At 36.1% G+C, this 18,171-nt stretch overlaps 1 protein-coding gene and 1 pseudogene across 1 annotated transcript in view; both read right to left on the bottom strand.

Moving 5' to 3' along the window:
- HERC2 (E3 ubiquitin-protein ligase HERC2) overlaps window positions 1–18,171 on the bottom strand; it is a 971,627-nt gene that overhangs the window by 486,666 nt on the left and 466,790 nt on the right. The window contains exons 44-45 of the mRNA XM_090372402.1: window positions 11,763–11,918; window positions 6,441–6,663 (exon numbers count right to left, since the gene is read on the bottom strand). Coding sequence (XP_090228528.1) covers window positions 6,441–6,663; window positions 11,763–11,918 — 379 coding nt within the window. The remainder of the gene's footprint in view (window positions 1–6,440; window positions 6,664–11,762; window positions 11,919–18,171) is intronic.
- On the bottom strand, window positions 1,717–2,528 carry LOC150090747 (small subunit ribosomal RNA; annotated as a pseudogene; the record flags this gene model as incomplete).

The following is an 18,171-nucleotide window of genomic DNA, read 5'->3' as shown; positions in this document are numbered from 1 at the left end:
CTCAGGTCTGAGTGTGATGTTACACATGAATCAGCATGTGAAAGCTCTCCCTGAAAACACCAGAAGACCTCAAAGAACATTCATTCTTCTTTGTTATACATGAGTTGGATGCACATGGACTATGGGTCAAGGAGGCAGAAGACATGTAAGTTTTTCAACCAATTTTCTATGGAGGTGCTGAGCTTGATGGGTCCCACACTTTAATATCTTTGAGAGCATCTACCCCACTCTTCAAACTCTCATAGACACCTAATTTCTTGACACTCTACACCTAGCACACACAAAGACATCATCCTTGGCTAGATCATATGCTCTCCCAGAAAGATCCACAAACATTTCACAAGTTTCACATTTTTTTAGGCTGCAATGCATTGGAGAATCGTTCCCTTCAGTTCTCCTCCAAGCCACAGCACTCCTGCTACTTTGTGCCCATTGCTTTGCTGCTCTAGTCTGGAGCATGATATCCATTTGAATACAACTGATTAATAATGAAAATTATTAAAATTAATTTAAACTATAATGCGTTTAGGGCTAAAGCCTCAGGCTGCGAGAAAGTCTAGACTATGTATAAGTTAAATGCAAATGCATCATTAATACACAGCCAATTCTAAATTAGCAAAATATTTGCAGAGTCGGCATTGTTTTAAGTTATATCTCATATTGTGAATACCTTCACAACGAGTTGCCATGATATTGCCCTACTTCGAATAAATAACGCTTATTCGAATAAGTAGTGCTTCTATGCCCTTTTCTTAACTGACTTAATTTCCTTTCCTTCCCAAAATTATGCATTTTGAGTTCATTTTATCCATACCCTCACAATCCTTTCATTTGTTAACCAGAATAACCTTTCTCTCTGCCTTCCTCATCCTTCAATCTGTTGATTAACACCAGGCAAGACATCCAAACTACACCTTATCCTATCCAGGCCCTCAGGTTGGTAAGTTCCAAATTCTGTAGACAGATTTTACATTACATTAAACTTGGAAAATATTTTAACTTTTTTTAAAAATTCGAAAAAACTATTAGTTTCTTTGTAACTAGCATAATTTTTTTATGTGTATCCTTAAAAGTTTTAATGTGTATATTTAACACATTAAATTTTAACACACCCTTTTAAATTTAACACTTTTAACTTTAACCTACTGTAAACATAACAGATATAAAAATTCAGTGCAAATCCTCCCCCTTGTGTTTTAAAGCCAAAAGAAGTTCAAAAATGTTGACTACTGTGCATGCGAATTAATTAGTTTTAGAAATATGGTGGAACCTCTTAATTTCACTAAACTAATAAGTGAAGCACAATTTATATGAATTTGGGTGTTCATTTCCATATTAATCATACTAGCTGCTCAGTTAAATTAGCATTAATAGTGGCATATGATGTAAGAAAGCAAGCTTATGCAGCATCAGCTAAAAAAACACTTCCCATTCACCAATCTATTTGCTCCAAAAGTTTGTCTAGTTCTTCCTTGAATTTATTTAAGCTTCTACTTCCACAATGACAGATCGAAGTTTGTTCCAGCAATCAACCACTCGCTAGCTAAAGGCAAATTTCTACACATCTATTCTGCAACTGTCTTTCCTCAATTTAAATTTATACCTTTCAAGTGCGTAATCTGAGCAAGCAGCAGTAATCAGAAAAACAGTTGTGAGGGACACTTTGTGATTAAAAAACAAAAAAGAAAGGGTTTCTTAAAAAAAAAAAAAAAAGCTTGTTGACCAATCGTCAATTCCTTTAAGTTTCAGCTTTGCAACCATACTTCCCCCGGAACCCAAACACTTTGGTTTCCCGGAAGCTGCCCGCCGAGTCAGTTGAGGAACTCAGGCGGATCGCTGGTTGGCATCGTTTATGGTTAGAACTAGGGCGGTATCTGATCGCCTTCGAACCTCTAACTTTCGTTCTTGATTAATGAAAACATTCTTGGCAAATGCTTTCGCAGTAGTTCGTCTTGCGACGGTCCAAGAATTTCACCTCTAGCGTCGCAATACGAATGCCCCCGTCTGTCCCTCTTAATCATTACCTCGTGTTCCGAAAACCAACAAAATAGAACCGAGGTCCTATTCCATTATTCCATGCACCATTATTCTGGCGTTACGCCTGCTTTAAGTACTCTAATTTTTTCAAAGTAAACATGCCGGTCACCCAAGACACTCGGTGAAGAGAATCAAGGAAAACCGGCGAGATTGTTCAGGCCGGGCAGTAGCCACCGGGCGGTGGACCATCCGTCTGGAACTGAGATCCAACTACGAGCTTTTTAACCGCAACAACTTTAATATACGCTATTGGAGCTGGAATTACCGCGGCTGCTGGCACCAGACTTGCCCTCCAATAGATCCTCGTTAAAGGATTTAGAGTGTACTCATTCCAATTACGAGGCCTCTTAGTCAACAAAATGTTTTTTTTTTTTTTTTTTTTTAATTGTTTTGTGCCCTGATTTCAAATATGTTCTCAGTTTTTTCTTGCACATGTGATTTTCATATTATCAGCCGCTGATAATATCAGTACAAGTCAATTAGAACAATTTCATTAAAAAATATATAAGACCGGTTACAATTATATTTTTATCAGTTTTACACTTTAAACCCAATACATTTTATTGGGTTTAAATTGTACATTTTTAAATATGTACAATTTAAAAATGTTGTGTAGATGATTTCCTTTGGTACACTCTGTCCAGAATGCCACAGTACCATATCCAGCAGTAGTCTGCCAAACATACATTAATTCCAGAAACCTTGGTAGCAATTTTCCATTGACTTAATGTCCTAATAAAATCATCCCCTGCTCATCACTCAATGCACCAACATTTTTGGGAAAGATGTCTAAATACAAATGAAAGAATGCATTTTCATTTGAAAAAATTATATTTTGGTGACAATGACTTCCCATTTCTTTATATGCACCAAGCAACATTTTATATGCACTAGTTTCTGCACTCCATCTTTGTATGCAGGATACCTATAGTTCTCCAAAATGTTTCCACAAATCCATCAGAAAGCATGCCATGCATTTACTTTCTAATACATGGAGACATTAATCAAAATATCTGTCCTGTAGAAGCTCTAATTTGAGGCCCATAAAGATTCCCACTTTCATTATTGCAGAACTTATCTTTGGAAATTTCTCATTTAAATAAATACCTTCTTTATTTGTTGTGCCAAGCAAATATACAATTGACTAGAGACAACTTACTAGATACAGTTAAGGCCAGAAGTAGTCTGCATCAGATCACAAAGATACATAAATAACAATAAAATGAGTCCTATTTACATCAAGAATCAAATATAATAATAATAACAAAAACAACAAGACATGCACACACACACACACACACACACACACACACACACACACACACACACACACACACACACACACACAGGTTAAAAGATAGGATGACGTTAACAGTTTCCTTGCAGTACTGGTGGTACAGAGAACAAGAATATGTCAACATTAGGCTGCTGAATAAGTATGAGTAACGGAAAAGGAAAGAACCAGGAGAAAAGATTCAATTAGAGATAAGAATTAATGATGGTTTTTGTCTGGTATTCCTGGGGGAATGTGCCAGCCAATCTCATCCAAAATAGGAGGAACCTGCCAAACATTTAAGAAAAATTTGGAAATTGTCTCTAAAGATTTAATGTGAAGCAACTGCACGAGTGGAACCAATTTAAGTTTTCTCACTGTATTGGCAAAAAACTTAAATTGGTGCAGGCGATGGTGTATTTGTGGCCAGCTTTTAGGTTAGTACATGTTAGTAGCTCATTCTGCCAAGAGAGCCTTAATGTAGGAAGATGCAGCAGCTGACCAGATTTCAACAGCATATAAGATATAAGAAAGAAAAATAGGTTTTTATATAGCAAAGAATTGTATCTGGTTGGAGACATGTTGTCTAAAAAGCCACATTTTAAAGAGAGATATAGAGCTTTAAAAAACTGATGTGAAAATGAAAAATAAGTTTAGTATCAAAGGTACACCAAAATCATTATAATAGGGAACAACTTTAACTGGCTTAGAACCAATAAGAAGGGTAAGATTGAATGGAGACGTTTTCTTGGAGATAAAAAAAAAGAAAGTGGGCACACTTATCAGGATTAGTATGAAGGCCAAAAAGGTAAGTTTTTTTTTCTGTGCCTCCTGAACTGAGGTGGAGATATCCAAGATTTTATTAGCATCGGCATAAACAATGAGGAGTGCTTGCATAAGCAGAAGTGTGGGATTAAGGCAAAGAAGAGAAGGGCAGAATGAGTAACACCCTGCGGAATTCTGGTGGATAGTTCTTTAATTACAAGATAATAATTAAACTGTAGGAGAAGGGCTCTATGGAAGAGGGATTCCTGTATGAAAAAGAACAAATTACTTTCTACACCACAAAATTTCTCAAACAGGTACAGAAGCACTGATGGGAAAACAGTATAAAATATAGGGGATAAATCAAGGTAAACCAAATCAAACTGACCCTTGTAATTAATATCATCAGACAAGAAAAGTAGTTTCTAAAAGATTAGTGATAGTGGAGATACCCTTCTTTCCATACTGAATGTGGGAGAAAGGAGGAGATAGAATTTGTGAAGTTAGAAGAGGCAGACTGAATCCTTGAAACAATTTAATTAGTGATATAGCAGTAGACTGGTTGCCAGTAAGCTTTATAACAATGTTGAGGATATTATCAGGCCTAGTATAATTAGCAGGTTATTAATGGTTATTTTGATGTCTAAAGCATTAAAAAATAATTCAGAAAAAAGATTCCCAAATAAAGAGTTTGGGAATCTACTTACATGTTCAAGCCATGCAAAGAGGTCAAGGGGAGTGGAGCAATCAGTCCAAAAAGAGATCTCTTTTACAGGAGAGAAATTTAAGTAATGAAATCCTTTCAAAGTTATCTTACCCACAAATTTATCACAAAGTTTTTCATTAGGCTGAGTTTAATGCAGAAAAGCAGAAGAAATCTTCATTGGATCCAATAACACTGCTCATTCCTAGCTCATATGTGTTTTTTTCTGACCAGTCACATCTGATGTAGTGGACTATAGTAGCTATCCCATGTGTATAGGAAACAATATTTTGTGAATACTCCTTACAGCAATGCACCAATTAACATCCATTAACATAGCAATGACTTTGCAGTCATCAAGAATATTCCATTAATGAATGCTGCAGAAGGGCAGACTCTTTACTGTAAAGAATGTTACCAAAATTTGGTTTCTTTTTCAATAGAGGCACTTTGACGTTCTTTTTAACAAAGTGTTTCTGCTTCTAGTCTCTAGGCAAGAAGTTCCACTTTATCTTTGGAGAGAAGGCTAGATTTCTGATGAGGTCATTCAATCCATCTTGGGTAAACAGTTCAGGCTTCAATGTCTCTTTGTCGGATGTGTACTCAGGCTCAGTTACAGTTCTCATTTCTCTGCCAATCACACTTTCATTGCATTCCATTTCATATTCTAAAGAATCTAGTCCACATTGTAGAGGTATCAGAATTAGTATACTGTTGTTGTGAAGGATTGGTCTCATCACTGAATCCAGGTCTGGATAAACAATCTTGTGCTTATTCTTTGCTGAGAATCCAATTACATTCATACTACAAAAATAACAATTACTATTGTGGTCTTTTGGCTCCCTCCATATCATGGGTATGGCAAACAGCATCAGCTTTTTTTCCTTTTCTCCAACAAGTCACGTAATCAATTTAAAAAAGCTGTACAAATAAAATGTGCTGCCTGTGCACACTTAGAGGACAGTGAAAACATAACTGGTAAATTTTCAAATATCCACTGTGATTGTTCAAATTTCCTGGCAGAATTTGAATGGGTAACTTTTACACTTTTGAGGTATGATGAATGTTTTTCATTATACCTGAAAACTAATTCACAAAATCAGCTGAAACATATTATAATCAAATAATTTAGTTGAAATAATTAGGATGCAGATATATTCAAACAATTATATAAATATGAATGTATAAAACAATAAGAAATAAATAATAATTATATTCATGTAAGTTCACTGAATAGGTATAATCAGTAGGTCTGTGAGTGATATAATCAGTCTCATCATATTCGTATAATCAGTTTCATCACAAAAACTACATTCTAGAGGAAAACCTAAAACAGTTTTGGAATCAGTGTCCAAAGACCTATCTAGTACATATACTTTTTTCCCAATGAAAAATAATTGTTGACCCATGTTATCAATTTCCAATAAAATCCAATAAGTTAAGTGATATAAAATCGCTATTTTGAAATATAATTTCTCATCACACATTCTTATTTGAACATTTAGAAATATTACTTAAAATTTCTATAGATTTTAAATTTTGTGTGTAAAAGTCTGAAAATTAATCTACAACTTGTATTCAAATAACTATCAGCAGATGATAAAGGGAAAGAATTAAGCAAAATAAACTTTAAAGAAATCAATTACGTAATTTAAAACTTACTTGTAACAATACCAATACTGCTATGAGTAACACAACCCCACTTATATTTTGGTGTGCTTATAGATGCTTTCACTCGGACTCTGTCACCCACTCTAATAGAATTAGTACTTGCTGCTGGTGGTACATCCAATAATTCAACATGGATATATCGAACCCAATACATTCCACCTTTAAGATGCCACTCCACTTGAACATTCAGATCATGAAGGCCATCTCTGTCCAACTGGAAGGTCATAAGCATATTGGTATATATTTAATAAAATAAAAGGAAACTATTAAAAACCTAATAAAATTATTTTAAATTATATTTCAAATGCCAATTTCAAATTTTGTATACTACATTCGCCTCAAACAGATTAATTTAACAATGCCACACAGAGTCTGAATTCTAGACTTTCAAGTACTTCTGGTTATTCATCTAAGTAAACTGTGATGAATAATCCTGACATAGCCAAGTGGTTAACGCAAGAGCACAGTAGGTCTGTGCTCTTGCGTTAACACACAACTGAATGGACTGTGGAACAAGCCTGTATGATGGCTAATGATTGCATTCATTGTCAAAATAATTAATTTTAAATTCCTCTGATCCCAATGGTCATTCCAGAGTATAAAAAAGGGTCCCCCAAATGGAGTGACCCTTGTTGTTACTCTAATATTGTCACAATGACACAAAAAAAAGAAGGAAAAAAAAAAAAAAAAAAAAGACAGGTGAAACAGAATTAAAGAAAGTGGAAATTAAATTTCTAACTAGATGGTCACGCAAAATGTTAACTTCTAACATAACCTAGAACCTCAAAGAGGCTGATAATTATTTTTAAATCTCTCCAACTTTTTGATAATTTACTTATTAATGAAAAATGAAATATCACACAAATTAATGAATTCATTTTATGAACTAGTTATAATTTAATTTTAAGAGATAAAAATGTTTTTGCATATGAAATGAGCATTTTCATTTATAAACTTAACTGAAATGCTTATAAAAATATAAAATAAACATATTTCCCAACTGATTAAATAGCCAAAAGCTAATAAAACTTAAATCTTAGAAAAGCATAACTTTTATATGTACATTATCTTCACATTTATAGCAGACTATAAAAAAATCACCACCTTTTAAAATAACACTTAAAGGAAGAAAATCATTTAATCTATATTTAAATATCTTCTTAATATAATGATTATAAATGTTTATCAAAAGTTCATAACCAATATGCCACTAAGACAAAACTTTAAAACAAACAAACATACATAAAATTAAATTAACACACAATGTAAAATAACATTTCATAACACAATATAATAAAATAACATTAACATACAATAAACAAAAACATACATAAAATTATAATTCTTGTATAAACAGGAATTATAATTTTGCTACTTATTTAGACTATTTATTTTAATCATAATAATTTATAATTAAATAAATAATAATGCAATTATACAAATTAATGACATAATAAATTCACAATGTTCTGGATTACATTCATCATTAATATTAGCCATATCGTGCAAGAAAGCCACACGCTTTTGTAGCCCCAGCCAAAAAAAAAAAAAAAAAAAAACCACCCTACATTAGAAAATACTTCCCTCCTCACATTGATAACTATCCAGTTGACCTCTGAATTTCTTGAAACTGTCAGCCTCAACAACCTGTGAAGGCAACGTGTTCCAGTAATCAACAACTCACTGATTAAATGAAAACTTCCCACAACCTAGCGTAAATCTCTTCCCATATAACTTGAATTTATGTCCCCTTTCAGGGCCTTATAAACCTCATTCAGGCCCCTTCTAAGGCACCTGGTTGGCAAGCCCTATTGCCCACATAACTGAAGTCTTTCCTTAAATGATCGCCTTTTATCAAGCTCACCATGCACATTGCCCATCTTTGGACCATTTCAAGAAGCTCAATGTCATTTTTCATATGAGGTCTTCATACTTGAACACAGTATTCCAAATCCAGTCTTTCAATTGTTTTACAGAGTGGGATTACAATCTCCATATCTCTACAGGATATTGTTCAACAAATAATCGATAGAACATCCTGGGGTTTCCTAGCCACCTGTCTGCACTCTTCATATCATAACCCCCAAATCCCTTTCTTCCTCTACTGCTTTTTAATTCAACATTATCAAGTGTATAACTTATTTTGGGGTCTACTATTTCCCAAGTTTAAGAAACAGCATTTTTCTGCATTAAAACATAGCTACAACTTTTCTAACCATTCCTGAAGCCTCTTCAAGTCATTCTGAAGGAGCCCTGATTGGCACTGATCATTAATTACTCCCCAATCTGTATATCTTGTGCAAATTTTGACATAATACCCTCTATCCCTTCATTTTTGTCATTTATGAAGATTAGAAACAACAGTGGTCAAAGAATCGATCCTTGGAAGACTCCATTTCTGACGTTACACCAAACTGAAGAACATCCATTAATCACAACCCTCTGAATTCTATCATGAAACCACCTGCAATCCATCTTACTCTTTCTAGTAATACCAACATGTTCCAGCTTATACTGCAACCTCTCATGAGAGACTGAGTCAAATGCTTTGCTAAAATACAAATAAACTATGTCAAAATTGTTCCCTACATCTAACTCATGAGCAACTGTGTTTAAATAGCTTACCAGGTTAGTTAAACATGATGTCCCTTAACAAAACCATTTCTATTTAAATGTCCCTGGATTGCACTCTTAATCATTACCTCTAAGATTTTCCCAACCAGTGAAGTCAGATATTAACTGGTCCATAGTTAATAACTTCACTCATAACTGCCTTTATGTATTGGCAATACCTTGGTACTTTGATCCAAAGGAATGTTTCCCAAGTCCAAAGATGCCCTTATAATTAACCTCAATGGTCCAATACACTCTCAGACCACGTCCATCAAAATTACTGGGTGTATATAAATATATATATATATGTGTCAACTCCAGGAGACTTACTTACCTTTATGCTCAAAAGTTTTTCTAATAAACAGTCATCCGTATTTCAAAATCACTAATTTAAAATTGCTCAGCTTCTCTTCAGCATAAAGGATCTTTTGTCAGTAAACACCGACGTGAGGTACCTATTCAATTCATCAGCAACATTATCTGGGTTATCTAAGGCTATCCCACACCTAGTACACAAGGGTTCAATTTTTTTTCTTCTTCTTTGTATTCACATACATTAAAAACTCCTTGTTTCCATTCTTTGCTCTCTTAGCCAATGCTTTCTCATAATTAGTCTTCACTTCCCTAACCTTATCTGTGGTACTATTTCAGATCGACTAGTAGCTGTTGTAGGGGTTTCAGTACTTTTTCATTGCTCTTTTTCTGCTCTATTAGCCTGGTCAGCTCTGTATTCATCCATCCCAGCACCTTCCTAGTGCTATATTTTATTGATAGAATACTTGCATTCATGGTTTTCATGATTGTTGCTTTAAAAGCTTTCCATGATTCTAATGTATTCACCCTATCAATCACCCAATCAACAGATGCCACACAATGGGGGAAACCCCTAATGCCATAAGACAAGTAACACAGTGCCTTAAACTGATATGGCCCTTTTTCTGAAATTAAAACCCAAGCCTTTACCTACTGCAACATATTTCTTCATCTTCCAACTAACAACTGTGATCACTTTCTACCAATGGTTCCTGTACTTTAGGCACTTTAATGTCATCTAATTTTTTTTTTTATTTGGTAGTTGTTGGCGCATCGGCTTCTGTGGCCATAATGCACCTCCCAAGGTTTTTGCAGTACTTTGATCCAAGCCCGAGGTGGGATTCAAACCCGCGACCTTTGGGTTGCTAGGCAGGCACTTTACCCATCCGGCTAGCCCAGTCGGCATCTAATTCATGAGCAATGATGAGGTCAAGAGTATTCTTACTCCTAGTATTTTCTCTAACATGCTGGTACAAATAATAAACATCTAGTTTATTTAAAAATTTTGTTCCCAGTAAGTTTCCCTCTCACTTATTTCAATCAATTAGGGACTAATTGAAGTCACCTATAATAAGACATTCACACTTGCTTGTCCATTCCATCTGTGTGTAGAGACTCTCATCTGCATGTGTACTCTTCACAATCATCTCACTCTCATTATACCTTTTCTTCCAACTCACACTATACTTATTGTATCCTGACAGAAGTAACTTCTGACTCAGCAAAAACTCTTTTTGCACTTAGGCTGCTTTTGATAAGAAGCATGATCCCTTCCACCCCTTTTATCTGACCTATCTTTCCCAAATACATTATACATACCATAGTGGAACCCGTCATCCCCAATTTTCTGGTGGCACAACGTTTCTGTTAGCTCTATTATGTCATCATTAGTTGTCCTAACTAAGAGTTCAAATTTAGGCAATTTACTGATGACACTCTCGATATTACTGTAAACACAGCTGAGACTAAGTAATCTTCTACAGTTTACTACCATGACACTTGCCTTGAAGTTATTTAGGTTTGTATCCCCAGCTTCCCTCTCATTTGAAACATTGCTACCCTCAGAACATATCAACATTAGTTGTTGTGGCAACAAGCAAAAATTTTTGATATATGTGCAAGCATTACTTTGACCCATATCATCAGAAAAATGTGGTCTATATTACCCTTCTTTCTTCCCCCCATTAACTAGCAGTTTTCCTGAACTCTTAGGGCAGCTTCAATGATAATGGCAACAACCCTTGCATCACCCTGTTCAAATGAATACCACCTCTACAAAACAAATTCCCTCTATCTACAAAGTGATGCTGCATAAGCTTGTTTTCTTGCATCATATGCCTCTGCTATTGCTAATTGCAGATCATGCTGATAAAATCTTCTCCCCCACCCAGAGTCTTGCAGACTCCTCCTCAAATCTAGAATTAATCCACAAGGCTTTCAGCATAGCCCTCCTATCATGTCTAGGCAGAATTGATATACACAGTTCACGGCACTTTTTCAGTATGGTTCTATATTTATCCAACAAATCATCAGGTCATGTTAATATAATATCGTTAGCCCTCACATGAATAATAATGCTCTCTCTTTACCCCTCTTTAAAATCTGGTAACATTATCAATTGTTGCTCCCAGCAAACACACCCTGGTTCTAGTCCACCTATCTTCATTACAAAAATATTACCCATTTCCCTGACAATATTAATTAACCCATACTAAAATTCATATTATTTATATTAACCTATATTAAATCTATGATATAAAAGCTGTTTTATTAGCAATTATTCATAAATATATTACATGTTTTCCTATGTAAAATCATCCTAAAATCCAAATATAATTGCAAAAGACAAAAGTAAAATTCAAAAGAAAAATATAAATGGCATCTTACATTAACAATGCGCCCAACATCTCCTTCATGAACCTCTTCATATGTTCTGCAACATCGAACCCACATACCTGGCTGTATGTGATCTCTAATATACAATGCATATTCATCATTGTTAATGAAGTCACTACGACGTCGATATGTCTCATGAGGAGTTGACTAAATTGTAGAATAATTAACATGAAACATTATTAATGCATATAAATGAATGAATATTATACATTTCACTAATTAATCAAAAACTCAATTCTTGCTAACCTCAAATGCTATTACTCACTGACATGTTAATTAAATTTTACAGTTATGCTTAATCATCTTCCTCTTGCATAGAACATCCTTAAGAAGACAATAATGGGATGTAAACAAAAAAGTATACTTATAATATAAACTTAAAGCAATAAAAATAAAATTTAAAAACATTGAAGGTGAAAGTGAAAAAAAAAAGTATATAAGAGGGCACATGAGAAGGTTACATTCATAAATTTATTTCTCATAGATTAAACATAAAACAATATATTTATACATTCGGGATTGTATTCCACACTAAAGTCACTTTTCTACATAATTTGCCCTTATACAATGAGCTACTTATTCCATTGGTACACCAGCTTGCTGATGTTATTTTGGAAGGATTGTGGGGCCTACACACAGGGCCATACCTCTGTTACCTCTAAGACATTAAAACCTGACTGGAATCAATGGTCAGCAAGATTCTTTTCAACAACCAGAAAAGTAAAGATAGGTTTCTTTTCTTTTGCAAGTATTGCACAGTAGGAATCAAAATTGATGCTCATCCCCCTGTGAAGGAAGTTGATAAGAAATCCTTTTTCTAAAAAGATAGTGATCTCAATGCACTCAATGTTGGCTTGAATTTCTTTGCTACTGAGGATATTGAAAGTTTCCACTGCATGGATGCTTGATTCAACTCCAGAGTGAAGTGCTCATGATTGATGAAGCATGGTGAATCCATGATTCATCAATCATGAGTTCACCACAAGGCACAGCACTTCAGCAGCAATAACCAAATCAACACTCTGTGCATTCATCTATGTCTTTGATGTAGTAGTAGTAATAATAAGAAGAGAACGAGCGTAGCCTGTGCGGACGTACATTTTTGCCACTCCTGGAACAGAGAAGTTTATTCTGATTTATTTTCTGTTTTATTAGCTTAAATGGCATATTAACTTTTTTTCTAGAGTAGCTTTATATTCCTATTTACGATACTTAGTTTAAAGTAACTTAGATAGAGATTTTGTAGGTATTACTTAGTATCTGAAAGGGTATCAAATCCATGTGTTTACAGTTCGTAATTGCCGCCATTGTTACGCGATACAAAATATCTCGAAATAGATAGCATAAGCTTAATATAGTATAGTATGGTATAGTTCATAATATTGTCAATTAATCAGATAATTAATCTTGTTGAACTTCATTGTCAATTAAATTGTACTTTTAACTATACATATAACGACTTGGGTTACGTAACATAAATAATTAGTAAAAAATAAATAATTAATACTTAACTTGATATGGAAGTTATATAAAGGGATTTCGAAGATAATACTCGATACTGAAACATAAATATAGCGTTATAACTGTGTTGGGATATAAGTTCAGGGTTTTAATTTTGTACTGAAATTGAAATTTTATTGAAATTAAATCCAAATCATCACTCAGACCAGAGCAGCAAAGCAAAAGGCTCAAGCAAATGGGAGTGCTGTGGCTCAGGGGAGAACTGAGGGGGGGCAGTTGCCCTCTGAATCACAGCCTATCAAAATTCATTACTTGCTTGATGTTTGTGGAGCAGTCAGGTACGGGACATGATACTGCCATGGGAGATGTCTTTGTGTGTGCATGATGCAAGGAGTGTAAGGAAATCAGGCGACAACTCAGCGTTGTTATGGGCCTATATGAGAGCTTGAAGGACAGGGTGGATGCCCTCGAAGGATTAAAAGTGAGGGTCCATCAAGCTCTCAGCTGCCCACACCAATGCCAGAGCTTTCACTTGGTCATCACGCAACACAGCGGCAGTCCCCAAGGCAGAATGCACTGGTCCCAAAGGAACTAGTAGTTGTTGGTGACTCTATTGTCAGGGAAACGGGAAACATGCTTTGTAAAAAGGATAGGTGGAACAAGACCAGGGTATGTCTGCCAGGACAAAGTTTGATGACGTAGAGCAGATATCACCTTTTAAGGGCACAAAAGGTGATATAGTTGTACACGTTGGCACTAATGATATTAAGAGTAGGAGACCGGCGGAATTACTTAACAAGTACAGGTCACTGTTGAAAAAAAGCCGTGAATTAGGGTTGAAATTGAAAGTGTCTGCAATTCTGCCCAGACACGATAGGAGGGAGTATATGATGAGAGCCCTATCGATCAATTCGGCCCTGGAAAGATTGTGCAAGGCTCAAGGGGTAAAATTTTTTCAGCTTGGTCTGTACTTGTTAACAGGAGAGACTGCTTCTACAGGGATGGGATACACTTAAATAGAAAGGGTACAAGAATGTTTGCTGATGCTATCGAGGCAGTGTTAGGTGGGTCAGAAAACTGCTAGATTTGGGGGATACAAGGTCTAATAGATTAACAGTAGCCACTGGCAGAGGTGAAAGTGATTCTTGCACTGCTTCTATTGGAATGAGCCGCAGCCTGGAAAATAAGATGCAGGATATTTCAGAGACTGCTGGGAATCATTGGGGTACAAGTAAACACATGGGTTGTGTTAGGGTAGCTAAGAAAAAGAACAGGTGCATGTATACTTGCGTGTACACCAATGCTAGGAGTTTAGTAAATAAATTTGATGGATTTGAGGTATTGCTCAAAACATCAAAGGCAGATATTGTGGGGATTTCAGAGACATGGTGTCACACAGATATAAGGAATGCAGAACTGAAATTTGGGGAGTACAATGTCTACAGAAAGGATAAACAGGATAGGAAGGGAGGAGGGGTTATGCTATTAGTTAAGAAATACATAAAATCCAAGGAAGTGAAGCCAGTCGACATTGCTGGACAGTGGACAGTGCAGTGTCGAGTCAGTTTGGTGTGATATAAGCACTGGGAGATCAAAATTGATGGTAGGAGTGTGCTATAGGCCTAATGACTCTGATGAGTATAATACGAAATTGTACAGGGAAATAGAGTGGGCCAGTAAATCAGAGAGTCTTATAATGGGGGATTTTAATTTCCCACATACTGACTGGAATTTGGGGGCTGGTCACTCACACACTAGCAAGGCTTTTGTGGATTTACTGGATGACTGTTTTCTACATCAGCATGTTCGGGAGGCAACTAGAGGGAGTAATACTCCTGATTTGATTATCAGTAGTGATTCTTCATGCATTAAGAATCTGCAGGTAAATGAACCACTAGGTGGCAGTGATCACAGTGTGCTGAAGTGGGATTTACACAAAGAGGTAACTACCATTAGGGGTAAAGGGAAGGGTTATTGCTTTCGTAAAGGCGACTACGATGGACTGAGACAGTATTTAAATTCTATACAGTGGGACCAACTGATGATGTTACCAACAGCAAATTCAAAATGGGAAGCATTCAAAGAACTTATCTTGGAAGCTACTAGGCTTTACATACCAACTAAGAAATGGTCAAGGTTTAGGCCTAAGTGGATGTCAGATGAACTAATGAGACATATGGTAGAGAAGAAAAATGCATGGGATACATACAAATTAACACGTGACACAGAAGCCTATGATAGATACAAGTTGATCTGTAACCAAATTACAAAGGAAGTTAAGCAGGCGAAGGCAGATTACGAGAAATCTTTGGCAAGGGATGCAAAGAAAAACAGCAAAGAGTTCTTTACTTATGTAAACTCTAGAAGGAAGGGGATGAATCAGATTGGTCCACTTGATATCGATGGGTCAACTGTTGATGATCCTGCTCAAGTAGCTAACAAACTAAATGAATATTTTGCATCGACATTCACACATGAGGAGTTATTCAGCGAGGGGAATGCCAGAGGTGTATTCAACTTTGGCAGTAAGCTAGAGAATCTTGTAATAACTGAGAGTAAAGTGGAGGAGAAATTGTTGAAGATAAATACAAGAAAGGCACCTGGGGTGGATGGGATCTATCCAGTTATATTAAAGGAGGCAGCAAAGGAAGTAAGCAAACCCTTATCCATAATTATGAGAGCTTCCTTGGACTCAGGGGAAGTACCCATGGACTGGAGATGTGCAAATTTGACCCCAATTCACAAAGGAGGATCAAAGGGCGACACAAGTAATTATAGACCTGTTAGTTTAACTTCTGTTCCCGGAAAATTAATGGAGGCACTGGTTAAAGAAGCACTGCAGGATCATCTAGACAAGACTTCAGTTATAGCTCAGACACAGCATGGTTTTGTTAAGGGGAAGTCTTGCCTGACCAATTTGATTGGATACTATGATGCAGTCACAAAAGAATTGGATGCAGGGAATAACTTTGATATTATATACTTGGATCTTAGAAAGGCTTTTGATACTGTTGCACATGGAAGACTGCTGCACAAATTGGAGCAGTGTGGCATTGGAGGCAAATTGCTGCTATGGATAAAGGGGTGGTTGAGGGGGAGAAGACAGAGAGTGGTAATCAATGGACACTGCTCATCATGGACTAATATTATTAGTGGCGTCCCTCAGGGTTCAGTATTGGGTCCATTATTGTTTTCTGTATTTATAAATGATATTGATGATGGTATATCAAGCTTAATGTCCAAGTTTGCAGACGATACGAAGGTTGGCAGGGTTGTCAAGGACACCACTGACACTATGCTACTGCAACAGGATCTGGAAAGGTTGAGCAGATGGGCTGAGAGGTGGCAAATGAAGTTTAACATTGAAAAATGTAAAGTACTACATATGGGAAACAGCAACCCGAGAGCAACGTATCAACTCTGTGGTACTACACTGACAGTGGTAGAGAAAGGGACCTGGGGGTGGTTGTGCAGGCAGATATGAAGTTTTCTGAGCAGTGCAGACGGGCTGCAAGAGTAGCTCATGGTGTATTGTCGATGATATATAGGAATTTTTCTATATATCATCGATGGTCAGGCCACACCTAGAGTACTGTATACAGGTCTGGAGGCCTCATTTCAAGAAGGATGTGGAGCTGCTGGAACGAGTACAGAGAAGGGCAACAAGATTAGTGAATGGAACAAAGGGGTGCTCTTACGAAGAGAGGCTTAAGTTTTGCAAATTACAGTCTGGAGACTAGGCACCAGCGAGGTGATCTGATAGAGGTGTATAAAGCCTTGAATGGTTTGAGCATGCTCAATGCTGATGGGATTCTTCCTCTCGCTCAGAATAATCACCTGAGAGGGCATAAATTCAAATTGAGGAAAGACAGATGTAGGATAGACGTGCAGAAATTTGCCTTTAGCCAGCGGGTGGTTGATTGCTGGAACAAACTTCCATCTGTTGTGTTGACTCTCTGCAGGCAGCTGCTGCCACCTAATGTCTACCACATGAATCTCCACCCACATGGTTTATGTTGCCATGTTTAATTTTCAAACTGAAATGAAAACATGTCTAACATAAATTTATAAAAGTATCTGTCCAATTCTCTGTCACATTTAATAGTAGCCATAGTAGTAACAGTGTTCACCCTATAGTGCAAGAAAACCACAGCCTTTTGCTGCACTGGCAAAAAAAAAAAAAAGTAGATAAGAAAATGCAAATTATATGCTTCTCTCCTCACACAGGTAAGCCAGTTGACCTTTGAATTTATTCAAACTGTCAGCTTCAACTACCTGTGAAGGCAACTTTTTCCAACAATCAATCTAAACCAAAGCAACCCCTGTAATTTAAATTTATAACCCCTATTTCTGAAATTCTTCATAAGAGTGAGAAAGCCACCGTTCATTTTACTATATGAATTAGCTATCCCTCAATTACTAAATGAATTCTCCCTCCCTCAGAAATATGCCCAATTCACAGATGCCCAATTCAGCATTGAGCCAAAAAACACCTTAAACTGTCAAACTGTCCTCTCTTCTGAAGTTAAAACCAGTGCCTATACCTTTAACTATTGAGACATCTTTCTTCATCTTCCAACTGATGATTGCATTAAGCTTAAATAACCTTTGTAACTAAAAAATTAACAAAAAATAAGTAAACAAATAAAATATGAAGAGCATCCAAAAATCAACAACATTTTCTTTAATGTAAAATTACCAAATGGTTGTTAAAAATTCATTGCCAGCTTGCAGGTGTTGCACTGATGGGGTTGTGAATCTTCCCACTGGTAAGGCACAAGTCCACTGAATGGCCACGTGGGTGGTGCCACAACATTATGAATAAGCAGGATTATACACTTCTTTTACAGAATCACTGCTTATTTGTATTGTAGCACTAAGGCAACTTGCGAAACTAACCTCACATTTCAGAGATATCAATGCCATTGAAAAGAGTTTT

This window comes from Mastigoproctus giganteus, chromosome 1 (genome assembly GCF_048544385.1).
Source record: "Mastigoproctus giganteus isolate SK-2022 chromosome 1, ASM4854438v1, whole genome shotgun sequence".
NCBI lineage: Eukaryota > Metazoa > Arthropoda > Arachnida > Uropygi > Thelyphonidae > Mastigoproctus > Mastigoproctus giganteus.
Note: the sequence above shows the minus strand (reverse complement) of the source record. Positions and strands in the feature narration are given on the sequence as shown.